Raw genomic sequence first — 13125 nt, 5'->3', positions numbered from 1 at the left:
AGCACTTGCTGGTGAAGACCGAGGCAAAAAAGTCATTGAGTACCTCCACCTTCTCTGTGTCCCAGGTAACCAGGTCTCCTGTTCCGTTCCGGAGAGGGCCCACATTTTCCCTTGTCTTCCTTTTATCCCCGACGTACCTATGGAATCTTTTCTTGTTGCCCTTGACGTCCCTGGCCAGATTTAATTCTATCAGGGCTTTCGCTTTCTCTATCAGGGCTTTAGCTTTCCTAACCTGATCCCTGGCTGCTCACACAATTTCTCCGTATTCCTTCCAGGCTACCTGCCCTTGCTTCCACCCTCTGTAGGCTTCCTTTTTGTGTTTGAGTTTGTCCAGGAGTTCCTTGTTCATCCATGCAGGCCTCCTGGCGTTTTTGCCTGACTTCCTCTTTGTTGGGATGCATCGCTCCTGAGCTTGGAGGAGGTGATCCTTGAACATTACCCAGCTTTCTTGGGCCCCTCTTCCCTCCAGGGCTTTGTCCCATGGCACTCTGCCAAGCAGATCCCTGAAGAGGCCAAAGTCTGCTCTCCTGAAGTCCAGGGTAGTGAGCTTGCTGTGCGCCGTCCTCAGTGCCCTAAGGATCTTGAACTCCACCATTTCGTGGTCACTGCAGCCCAGGCTGCCCTTGAGCTTCACATTCCCCACCAGCCCCTCCTTGTTGGTGTGGTCCTGTAAAGATGTATAGAGTTTCAAGGCTACTTTTTCCTGAGGCGGTGTTGTATCTGAGGTTTTCTAAGATTTAGATGCAAAAACATCTCTTACTCTTTTGACATTTTGATCGTATTATTTGGGTTTTGGTGAGCATAGACATAATAAAGGAGTCGATTTTTGTACAGTGTTTTACGTCATAGTCTAAAACGTGAAGTCAAGATCCAATAAAGTATTTTAAGTGCCCAGCCTAAGTTGGAATCGCTCTATCCAAAATTGTGATCCAGCCCTCACACTTCATAGAGACTTCCAGTTTTCCCTGTTTATACAGCTATGTTCTTGCCATCTCCCTCACACCCTGCCCAATGAAAGTAAAAGTACCACAGCGGCTTCCCACAGCATTCTGTGTTAATTATTTTTAACAAATTTATCTGAAAGTTCAGTGGGGTTTTAATGGACTATAGAACACATTTGCTTCTAAGAAGTGATGTATGGTGGGTCAGAAAAAAGTCTGGGAATAGATTATTATGAAATGCTCGAGGACTGTATTGTAAGACATTGAGGTATATCTTAAAACTTGAAAATTTTAAATTATTTGCTGGTTATCTGATGTTCATTTCATAATTTGAAAAAGTTTCCCTGCACATGGAGGTATGGCTCTGACAGGACAGTTTAATATGCATGTGGGTAGCTACCTCGATGAGAACTTAATATTATATTTTCTATGAAAAGAGGAGTGGTAGTGCTTTGAGGAGAGGGAATTCCTGTTATAACCCAGGAAGTTGATGAATGCTTTGTACACCTAAAAGGAGGAGCAGAGGAAGGAACACCTGCTTTTTACTAGGACAGGAAGATGAAAAAAAGTAGTTTTAATTTAAAGATTCAGCAGACGTGAAGTTTTACAGCTTGCCTGACTATAGCCAGTTATCACCAACACTTGACGTTAACAGAGCTTTGACCGTGAGAAGTTGAATGCCCTCAGCAGTGCCTATCTAAGCAATCAAGTGATGACCAAAGTGACACAAACAGAAATTGTAACATTTGCTTCAGTGGGCTTTGGTTTTAAGTCTGCTGGCCTAAGAAGTGAGGTATTGAGGATGCAGCAGTCCTTGGCAGATGATTAAAACACCTGACAGCTGTCAGTACCTTCATGTTAACAGCGTACAGCTTTTGGGAAGAAACAATAACACAGAAAAAGAAGGCAGAGAAATAGCAGATGTGTTCAGAAAAGAGTAGTGGAATATTCGCCTTATATTCTGTCTGCCATAGATCTCATTCCACTTTTAATTTGTGCTTCCTTTCTCTTTTTTCTTAGTCTGCATTTGTAGTCACATTGTTTTAACATGTGCAGATGCCAATATACTTCAGAACATTCCTTTATATACTGTTTAATTTCTTAAAGCTACTTTGTGCACGTAGCTGCCTCATATTAAATATTTTGTAGTATTTGCTCCTCAAAAAAGGGAGATAGAATGTTGTGAGCTGATGGTGTAGTTGGTGTTTTTTTTTTTTTTATTCTTACAGGTTATTGCAACCTGGAACTAAAATTGTTTAAATATTGTAACCTGTGGTAACCAAACTATGAGAATAATGTGTCCCTAAAATGAGAGGACAATAATTGTAAAAAAATTCTCCATGCTCTTTCTAAAAAAAAAATTCTTCTAGTTCTACCATGGCTGTGAGTTTTTAAGTTGCTTTTTTCTTTATTTTCACAGGTGATAATGCATGTCGTGTTAACAATGGAGGCTGCAGCACTCTTTGTTTAGCCATTCCTGGAGGCAGAGTTTGTGCCTGTGCTGATAATCAGCTTTTGGAAGAAAACAGTACAACCTGCATGAGTAAGATTTTTTTTTTTTTTTAAAGGATATCTGAGTTGATACTACTGTTAAGGGATTAAGTCAAATCTGAAAATAAAACAAGAAAGTGCGATCTCCTAGAGGCTTTTTGCAAAGACAAAGAAATATTCCTTGAATAAAGATTCTAATTGAAGACAGTTTATTAAATATAATAAAGATTTTTCAAAAAGGACAAAATATTAAGTACACAATATTTGAGAATAAAATGCATTGGAAAATATTTCAGAATGTCTGAAATGATAAAGCACTTAAATATTTCACTGACCTCTTTTGAAGACTATCAGAAATACCAGAAATTAATCTATATAATTATTATATTAAATCTGTATAAACTGGTTTCAGATTATTATACGGACTATGTATCTTACATTGAAATCTGGCATAGAAAATGTTCATGCTGAAACTGTTCATAAAACATGTCAAGCAGACATATTTATATATAATAGATTCTGACACAGACTATGCAAATTTCGCTGTCTTTTTTTTTGCATCTCTTCCTTGGATATCTTCATTGAAATGACAATTAAAAAAAATGTGTTAATAATAAAGTGGGGAATTTTCAATTAAAAATAATAACTCATCAGATAATACAGGTATTTTTTAAATATTTAGACCTGATATTTGTCACTTACTCAAAATTAGCTTTTTTTTCCTTTTTTTTTAATCTCATTGATCTATTTCTTGAAGTGTAGTGTGTAAAACTTTACGTAGGTCTCCAGCAATAAGGCTAGTAGAGATGAGTAAAGCGTAAGGATTATTTCATAACATGATGAACACTATTGAGCTTGCAATTACCTTGAATTTGACCCAAATGCATGGCTGGCAGAGCCATCACTGTTGCTAAAGAAAACTATTTTTCTTTTTAGCAGAAAATACTGGAGGGTGGACTTCTCACTGGTAAGATGGAATGTAAGCATTAGGAAGAGAGGTTGGACACTTTCAGATCTGAATGAAGCAGGTTTCCTGCTTTTACCCCAACACACTTCATTGCCCGGCTCTTTCCAAGGACTTTGGTGTTCCTCATAGGGTCAGAGAGTGATGTGTGGTATTTACACGTTAAGCATTCTGAACCTTATGTTGAGAAATGTGTCTGTCTGGATTTATCAACAAGCTTGTAGCTTGCTGCTTAATTCTACCTCAGTAAAATTTTATCCTTTCTTCTTTGCCGAGTCTGTACCAGTGCATAATGCAGGTGTTTGAGTTGTTTTTTGGATACAAGAATCAGCTCTTCAGTAATCATTTTCTAGCCCTTTAACGTGCACCAGAAATTTGGTCTGTGTCTGTAAGAATATTTTCTTTTCACTGTTGATGAGTCATCGCAATATTTTAAACTGATATATTTACACTATCATCTAAGCACCAATTTAAAAAACAGTTTGAGTGCCATTCTGTTCTGAGTTCTTCCATTTATTAAAAATATATCACCTCAACCATACACTCAGATATGCATGCTGCTACAGGCTTCAGGTGGAATTACCTCAAATACGCAAAGTTTACTAAAAAATATTCTGAAGAGTGATAACAAGAATTTATATCTATTTATGTAGATGTAGTATTGCATTCTGTATGTATCAAGCTGATAAAACAGATGTGCTTCTTGGATATTTTTCCTAGTTAATCAAGGAGAAGTGCTACCACAGTTGTGCAAAGCTGAACAGTTTCAGTGTAACAATAAGCGCTGTATCCAGGATCGCTGGCGCTGTGATGGGGATGATGACTGTCTGGATGGCAGTGATGAGCATTCTGAAATTTGCTGTATGTATGCTTTTACATTTTAACCCACAATTCATACTGTATTTTAAAGTCTGAGGGGAGCCAAACGAAAGCGATAATCCTTAAATCATTCATGTAAATCTTTCATTTTCTTCTTTTCCTGCATATAATAATAATAGTCCTTTCAAATGACACTCGTGTGCTCGTTTCATAGCATAGTACAAAAGCAGTCATCTTTTGTTTTTGACATCGTCATTTCTGATTCTTTAAATGTTGGTATTTTTTGCTTTGTTTCCCACAATTGCACTTTTTCATATGGGTCACAGGATAATTCAGGTTGGAAGAGGCCTCGGAATATCTCTAGTCCAACCTTCACAAAGCAGGGCCAGCCTCACCTCAACCTCTAGGAAACTGATGGAGCAATTAGTCCTGGAAACCATTTCCAAAGACATGAAGGACAAGAAAGTAATTGGGAGTAGTCAGCATGGATTTATGAAAGGGAAGTCATGCTTAGCCAACCTCATAGCCTTCTACAGTGACGTGACTAGCTTGGTGGATGAGGGAAAAGCAGTGGATATTGTTTACCTCAACTTTAGTAAGGCTTTTGACGCTGTCTGCCATAACATCCTCATAAACCAGCTGACAAAGGATGGGTTAGGTAAGTGGACAGTGAGATGGATTGGAAACTGTCTGAATGGCCAGGTCTTGGGGCTTGTGATCAGTGGCACAATGTTCAGTTGGAGCTAAGTCACTAGCAGGGTGCCCCAGGGGTTAATGCTGGGGCCAGTAACCTCTTCATTAATGACTTGGACAGAGTGCACACTTGGCAAGTTTGCAGATGATATGAAGCTGGGAAGACTGGCTCATGCACCAGATGAGTGTGCTGCCGTTCAGAGGAACCTTGACAGGCTGGAGAATTGGACAGAGAGGAATATGGTGAAATTCAGCAAGGAGAAATGTATCTGGGGAGGAGTAACTCCAGTCATTGGTATATGCTGGGGGCCACCCAGCTAGAAAGCAGCTTTGCAGACAAGGACCTTGGGGTCCTGGTGGGCAACAAGCTGACCATTAGCCAGCAATGACCAGCAGGTTGAGGGAGGTGATCCTTCTGCTCTACTCAGCGCTGACGAGGTCATATCTGGAGGACTGTGTCCAGTTCTGAGCTACCCAGTACAAAAAAAGAGGGGGACTTGCTGGATCGAGTCCAGGAAAGGACCACTAAGATGGCACATCTGTCCCAGAAGTTGAGAGAGCTGGGATTGTTCAGTCTGGGAGGAAGGGAAGTCTCGGGAGGGATCTTACCAATGTGTATAAATACTTGATGGGACAAGATGGAATGAAGAACAGGGAGCCAGGGACAAGATGGAATGAAGAACAGGGAGCCAGGCTCTTAGTAGTGCCCACTAGCAGGACAAGAGGTAATGGACACAAATGGAAAAGCATGAAATTTTATCTGAACACAAGAAAACACTTTTTCTTTTTTTTTTCTACCATGAGGATAGTCGAACACTGGAATAGATTGCTCAGAGAGGTTGTGGAGTTTCTGTCTATGGAGATACTCAAAACTTCTATGGACATGGTCCTGGGAAACCTGCTCTAGTTGGCCCTGCTTGAGCAGGGGATGAGACTAGGTGACCTCAACATGTTCCTTCCAACCTTAAACATTCCTGTGATTCTGTAATGTATTTCTTAAAAAAAAAAACAACCCACAAACATGCCCCAAAAAAACCCAAAACAAAAACAACAAAAAACCCCACAAACAAAAAAACCCCAACCCACACACACACTTCCAGTTTTAAATTAGATGTACTTTGTCTTTAAAAATACAGTTTTTCTAGAGCTGTATTTTTTTGCTGTAGAGGAGTCCCAATGTTGAAATGAAAAATAATAGAAAACATGCCAATTATGTATCTGTGTCATTCCTGGACGATACTTAGGTAGCCTGCTATAAAATTAGGGTTGCAGCAGTGAAAATTCCTTTCCTTACTTGGTTTGTCACGATGCTATTTCTATCATTAGATCATTTCTCTAAACCAAATCTCCTTTACTGAAATGAAAATACGTTTTGATGGGTTTTTTTTTTTTTGCTCTCAGTTGTAGACATGAAGAACTGATACACTCTTCTACGGTGCAGCATTGTTCTATGTGTCTGAAAACTCTTATCATAGTCTCTCATTCTTATCTCTTTGAGACAAAACAGCTCTAATCTGTTCGTTCTTTCCAGTGGATTATGGGTTTTTTTAGATTTCATTGCTCTTTCTGAACTTTGCCAGCTGATCCTTGGGGTTGGATGTCCAAAACTGGATGTCTGTACTTCTGCTGAGGCCTTTGTGAAGCTGGTTAGGCTGAGCGAATGTGTTTGTGAGGGTTGATAGTCCTGGTTATACATCCTTGGGTAAATCTTCCCTGCTTTGCACTGGCCTGATGTTGCTGATACGTACTGAGCTTGTGATCCTCTATAATGCGTAGGTCTTTTTCTGTATGGCTGTTACATAGACAGTTTGGTTTATATTCCTGCATTTATGTATTTTGGTAGCTCCATGTAGTAGTCATTACTGATTTCAGTCCTAATTCTTTTCAAAACGTTTCTCCAGTTCTGAATTGTACTGCTTACTCACATCTTATTTTAATACCAGGGATTCTTACACTTAAATAAGGAGCTCAGCTAATGAAGACAGTGAGAAAGAAAATCTTTTGGCAGAGTTGACTTGATTCTCATTTAAATTAATGTAATTTAGACCAATTCATTGACCAAAACTTGTAATTCTCAGAGGATTTATACAGATATAAATGAAAACATAATCTGGTCCCAAATCTGTATGTGATATATAGTTTAAGTGGCCAGTATGATAACAGTAATCTCTTTTCAGCGGTTGCTATAGTAACTTCAGTAGTTCTTTTTGAGTTAGTCTGAAATATTCGCAGTTATGAATATAACACACACACACACGTTAATAAATATATATAAGCAAAAACTTAACTACCATTTAAAACAATATCTATGTCTAGTATTGAGCTCAGATTTTTAAAAAAAAGGTCTTCAAGTTTTAATTTTATTACATGGATGATAACAGTTTTGTTCTCCAGTCACATTGCAAACTAGGTTGCTTCATAAGTATTATGAGACTTGGAATACCTTTCTGCTCAGATTATTAATTAATCTTTACTTCCACTGTTCTTGCACCCTCCACACAAAACACTCATGAAGGGTTCATGTGCTATTGCTATCACACTCGCTCTGTGTTGTTTTCGATAGGAAGAATAGGTAGAAAGGTCAAAGATAAAAGCTACTGAAATGTCAAGGATAAGCCTGCAAGACGTCCTTTCATTTTAAATACCATTTGTTTCCAGGTGGATGTTAAACATTAAAAAAAGAGACTGTGGATGGCTGAGTAGGTGGAAAATAGCTTCAGATTATTTTAACCCAGCATTTGAACTATGTATAGCTTACTGCTCTTGTGTAGATCGAGATTAGGAAGATCTGCTGAACATAGACCTTGTTATTAGCATGAAAGAAGCAGATCATAGATACTTACTACAGCTGCAAGAGCAGGCCAATAGTATTTATGTGATTTCTGTGCTTTCAGACTTCCTCCTTCCTATGGTATTTGGTAGCTAGCAAAAACATGTTTGTGAGATCCCTTGTTCACTCTTGAACGCCAGATATTTTTGTCATTTTTACACTGTGGTGCATATTTCACTTTTTGACACCTACGATTACATGGTAAGTAAACAGCAGATCTATATGCAGCCATTGACAGTAATGTGCATCATTTTAGAAGCGTTTTATAACCTGCCCAAATCCCTACTCACTGTGCCATAATATTTTGGATATGCACTTAGCAACTTGCATCTGTTCCCTTTGGTGTTTCCTTTCGTTTATATGCACTTTGGTTTGCAAACCTCATCGCATTGATAAAATTTGATCGAGGAGATTTTTCTTTAAGGAAATAGCAACATTGTAAAATGTGGCTACCTTTTATGGCCTAGTAGTTAATAGAAGAGGATCTCCATATTGACACTAGTATGATAGGAGGCTCTTTACTATGTATTGTTTAATTTATGATTGAAGTACTGAAATATTTTTTTAATTGACTGGTTTGCTGAACAATTTTTATATCATGATTATTATATATATATACAGGATAACCATACTAACTGCATCACCAGGGAATACCATTTAATGTATTATTTTCAGCTGTTTTTCTCTGATTATTTTCTTAGGAAAAAAACTCTTTTTTTTCTCCCCAGTCAATCATAGTTGTCCTGATGATCAGTTTAAGTGCCAAAATAATCGCTGCATTCCCAAGAGGTGGCTTTGTGATGGAGCTAATGATTGTGGTAATAATGAAGATGAATCAAATAAAGCCTGTGCAGGTAAAGATTTTATTTGGCTCTGCATACAAGTTCACTAACTCCAGTTCCATAAACAGTTCAAGATTGCTCTGAACTGAACTGAACCAGTCTGCTACTAGTAATCTGATTATTGCCGTTCTAAATTAATTCAGATTTTGATGCTACTAAGGCTGGAATACAAATTATATTTTACTTAATCCTTATGCTTGACTGTGCTTTCCAAAGTAATTCAGCACTTAATCTATCCATATGGGTTGACTGTCTAAGCACTACTTAGGTACAAACCTGTCCCTGCTAAATCTTTCTTGGCAGTTAGAATTTTGTTTGTTAAGGTGCTGTGATGAGTGCTATGTCACTAGTAAATTTTATTTTATGCTGACAAAAGCATAATTACTTATTCAGTTTCCCCTTGGTAGCTTGAAATTGTTTTCATTTGTAAGTTATTAACTCTGTAGTGGATTTTTAAGGAAATACCAAGATGAAGACTGTTTACTTATTCCACTGCAATAAATCATGGTGTTCCAAATCAGTCCTTTGCTTGTATGGAAGTGATGTTTAGTGCCTGTCGGTAGAGTACACTAAACAATCATTAAATATCTGATATACAGGATATCAGCCATCAATAAGCTGATGACTATTTTAAACTGAAATGCAGTGATAGACAGCATACATTGTATATTAAAATATTCCTTGAACTCATTTTCCTTGGTTTAAATTTTCATACGTGTAATAACCTGTGCTGGTTGTTACTTGTGCGGTTTGGCTAAAAGCAGCCCAGCACAAATGCAGACCTATAGTGTCCATATCGCCTCTACAGTATTATTGTGGATTTTAATACATCTTGATATCCTTTGCTATTCAACTGTTTGCTTGTAGGATAGAGTCTGATTTGAAGACCGTATGTTGCATCCCTGTGTCAGTTGGCTGTGGGTTGAATTTTTGTAGTCTCGTTTTCCCTTTTGTTCCTGCAGCGGCAAACACTATTCATGTTTAAAAAAATACTTTTTTGAAATATTTTAAACTTCTATTCTTCTACTGTATTTTGGGCTATTTCTATGAAGAAAAAGGAAAATGGTAATTGAGAATAGCAAACGAAGAAATATTCTTTTGATCATTGGGGTTTCTGATGTATCAGTTTTTTTAAGATGTGGAATCACATATAGATGAACTCTAAAAGCTTAAACTTGGAATCAAAATCTGTGTCGCTATTGCTGTCATTGTAGTTATGGGTTCACATTTTGAATAAACAAAATTATAAGTTATGTCAGTTTTACACGTTAGATTTTTATTCAAGTTTTACTGTTCATCAGCTTTCAAAGTAATTTATGTAGTTACATAGCGTGGTTTCTTTTAGTGATCTTTATTTCTTCAGAAGAAAGACGTACATCGTTTCCTTTAATGGATCATTACAGTTGCATATTTGCAAAGGCAAAGATTCTAAGAACAGTGAGAGCAGGCACATCACACGCATGGTATATTACTGTTTTTCTGTGTAAATATGAGTCTCACTAGATCATTGTTTATGTTATGAAATACAATTTGTTAATATTCCAATTGTAAGTTAGACATTTTTATGCCCTGGTTTTTGTTTACTTCAGCTGTAGCACTGATGTTACTTTATCAAACATTAATGCTCTTCTACCACCTAGTTTTGTATAATTACATATAAAACTTCATGTTCTCATATGTTGAAGAAACCACTAGGAATTCTACATAACAGAGGTAGAACACAGTCCTGCAGATGACCTCAATTTTCTCTGAAATCAAAGGAGGTGAATGATCAGGGAAAATGTGCAGCAGGCCAGGAGATGCCCTCCAGACTTGCAACTTCTCCATACAGACATGCACCAAGAGACCTAACAGATTTAGTCCATTTCCCTTGCATTTTTGGAGTGTTTTGTCTTGACAGCAAGGACGTGTCAGGTTGACCAATTTTCGTGTGGAAATGGACGCTGTATTCCGACATCATGGCTATGTGACAGGGAGGATGACTGCGGGGATGAAACTGATGAAATGACATCCTGTGGTAAGTAAATTTTCTTTTGGGGAAAAAAGTACAATTATTCTATAAAAGGTTAAACATGTAAGGATCTCTTTTCACATGAACCAATGGATAGAAAAAGTATGAGGGGGCCTTTTTGTTTTTATATGAACTGATAATCTTTCTGAAACGGCAAATATAATTTATGTGGTTAATAAATAAACCCAAAGCAAAGGCTGCACTTTCTATTAATGAGTTTTTAACTACAATACCAAATATGCAGATCAGTCAACACTTTTCTAATTTACAGCCCATTATCAAATACTGACACCCTCAAAATTTGATATTTATCTCAGCCGCATACCTCTTCACATGGGCCCCCTCAGCGTATGCTAGAAGTCAATAAAATCAGACTGTTTCAAGTCTGAACAGAAGGATATTCTGATGTTGTATTTTGCAGAAAAAATCAGTCTTTCTGGATTATATCATGAGAGAGTATCAGCAGCTCTGCTGACTGCTGCTTTACTGAGATATTGCAGAGAGAGGTGCGTTCTCTCTAATCAGCTGCTTCCAAACAATTAAGGTTTTTTGTAAGTCAGCATGACTGCCTTCATCTGTTTGGCAGGTCACAGGTAACTGCTGTGAGTCTGAGAGCAAAAGGGTCAATGAGCTGTCTGCAAAATATTGTATCAGGTTGTTCCCTGTTTACAAGGTAATATTTGTGATATTATTTGACTTACCAATATGAATTAGTAAGTGTGTCGCAATATAATAGACTATGTTTCTGAAATGACTTTTCAAGAGTTTTCAAGAAAGAATGCTGACTGATTATTTTAGTAGTATCAAACATGAAGTGCCAGGTTGTGCACAAAAAAATTAAAATCTGAAGTGTACTTGTTAGGATACTTACTGATTAGACCTGTATTTTTCTCAGATATAGCTGATGTTCTAACTTGATTCGCTGTTATAAAAATATATTCATTCTTAATCAAAATCAAACTATGAAAGCAATGTAGTTGATAAAACATCACTTTTTTTTTTTTTCCTGCTTTGAAACTTCTTACTGCTGTAAACCTTTTCAGTAGAGTTATTAGAGTTCTATTACTGATAGCAGTTTTTCTGCAAAAATCTCAATACCTGTGAAGGACTTGCAGTGGAGAGCAAGAGAAAAACAGAAAGTAAATGCATAAATGAAAGTCATAGGCTGATGCCATGATGCCCTGTGTTCCATAAACATAAATCACCAGGACCTCAATCACCAGCGAATCTATGGAAGGCAACATGTAGGATCCAATCAGTAAATTCTGTTCACCCATAATCCCTTAAATTAGTTTAATTTTGAATTATTCATGACTGGCAACCAGCTAATACCCATTAGTTGAGTTTACATTGTTACTTTTTAAGTCCCTACGTAATTATCAGCATCTCCTCCTTCTATAACTACATTCAAGATTTCTCAGGGTTTTTACGAGTAAATAGTTGTTACGTTTCCTGGAATATTCGCCTGCTTTCTCTTGTCTTATTTCTTACTGCTTTCTTCCTCTTTCTTCTTTTAATAGTGATATAAACCAGTAAAAAAGAAAGCTAATTTTATATTGAGAGTAATTGGTATCTGATCAGTTACTTCAAAATAGATGACATATTTAATAAAATCTAAGTCATAATAAAATCATTATGTGAGTGAAAATGAGAATATTATTAAGGTAGTTTTCTAACTGCCATGCTTCAAATCAGGTAAGTTCTGTTGTGTCCAGAGGTAGAATAGGTGATCCCAGTGGACTCACTGTATTTTGCAGTCTCTGAAATTATAACATTCTGTGTCACGGTACAGCATGGCACTCGGTACTAGAATAGTTTATCTGACTAGCTGTACCTTGTGTTCTTAGATGCCTTATAAATATACAGATGTTAATGTCATCTTTTTTCATTTCTTCCCATGGGTTTTGTATGGTATCCTGTCAGCTGCTCTGGAATATTTCTTCAGATCATTTAATCAGCATTTATTTCACCTGCCCTTTTTCAGTTTGGCCAAACTTTACATAGGTTTCCTGTTTTAGAATCTTGTTTGTTTATTCTCGAGCACTGTGGTTGCGCACATGTCAAATATTTCATTTTTCATTCTGCCTTATAACTTGATGGCTAATGGGCACACTAATGGCATTTATTTAGCTATGCTATTTATTGGTATATATATTTTTTCTACAAAGCAGTTTAAAATTCTTCTTGTATTTGCAAGTTTTTGTATTAAAAATAAAATAATGGTTTGCTTTTTGTTACCATTACAAATCATTGATTTTTAACTGCACCAGTCTCCAGCTACGAATAACTTTTGGCTCCTATTGATTCAAGAACTTAAGCATACCTATATTGGTGTATAGCTGGGGTGAGCAGGACTGGAAGGATGATGTCAGTATCATAACGCATACACTTTTTCTTAAGATACAACCAGATTTACTAAGAAGCAGGATATTTCCAAAGATGATTTGAAAAGAGACTCTCCTTATTTTTCTACTGCTTTCCTAAAGGAAACAAGACTTGTGGTTGTTTTTTGTGTCCATCTGTTTATCGGTTCG

General features: G+C 37.0%; 1 protein-coding gene across 1 annotated transcript in view; it reads left to right on the top strand.

The window, feature by feature from the left end:
- LRP1B (low density lipoprotein receptor-related protein 1B) overlaps positions 1–13125 on the top strand; it is a 614444-nt gene that overhangs the window by 325052 nt on the left and 276267 nt on the right. Inside the window, exons 15-18 of the mRNA XM_009319022.1 lie at positions 2362–2484; positions 4117–4257; positions 8467–8592; positions 10481–10597. Of these exons, the coding sequence (XP_009317297.1) occupies positions 2362–2484; positions 4117–4257; positions 8467–8592; positions 10481–10597 (507 nt within the window). The remainder of the gene's footprint in view (positions 1–2361; positions 2485–4116; positions 4258–8466; positions 8593–10480; positions 10598–13125) is intronic.

The sequence above is a fragment of the Pygoscelis adeliae genome, unplaced genomic scaffold (genome assembly GCF_000699105.1).
Source record: "Pygoscelis adeliae isolate BGI_AS28 unplaced genomic scaffold, ASM69910v1 Scaffold222, whole genome shotgun sequence".
Lineage (NCBI taxonomy): Eukaryota > Metazoa > Chordata > Aves > Sphenisciformes > Spheniscidae > Pygoscelis > Pygoscelis adeliae.
This window is presented reverse-complemented; position numbering and strand designations above follow the sequence as displayed.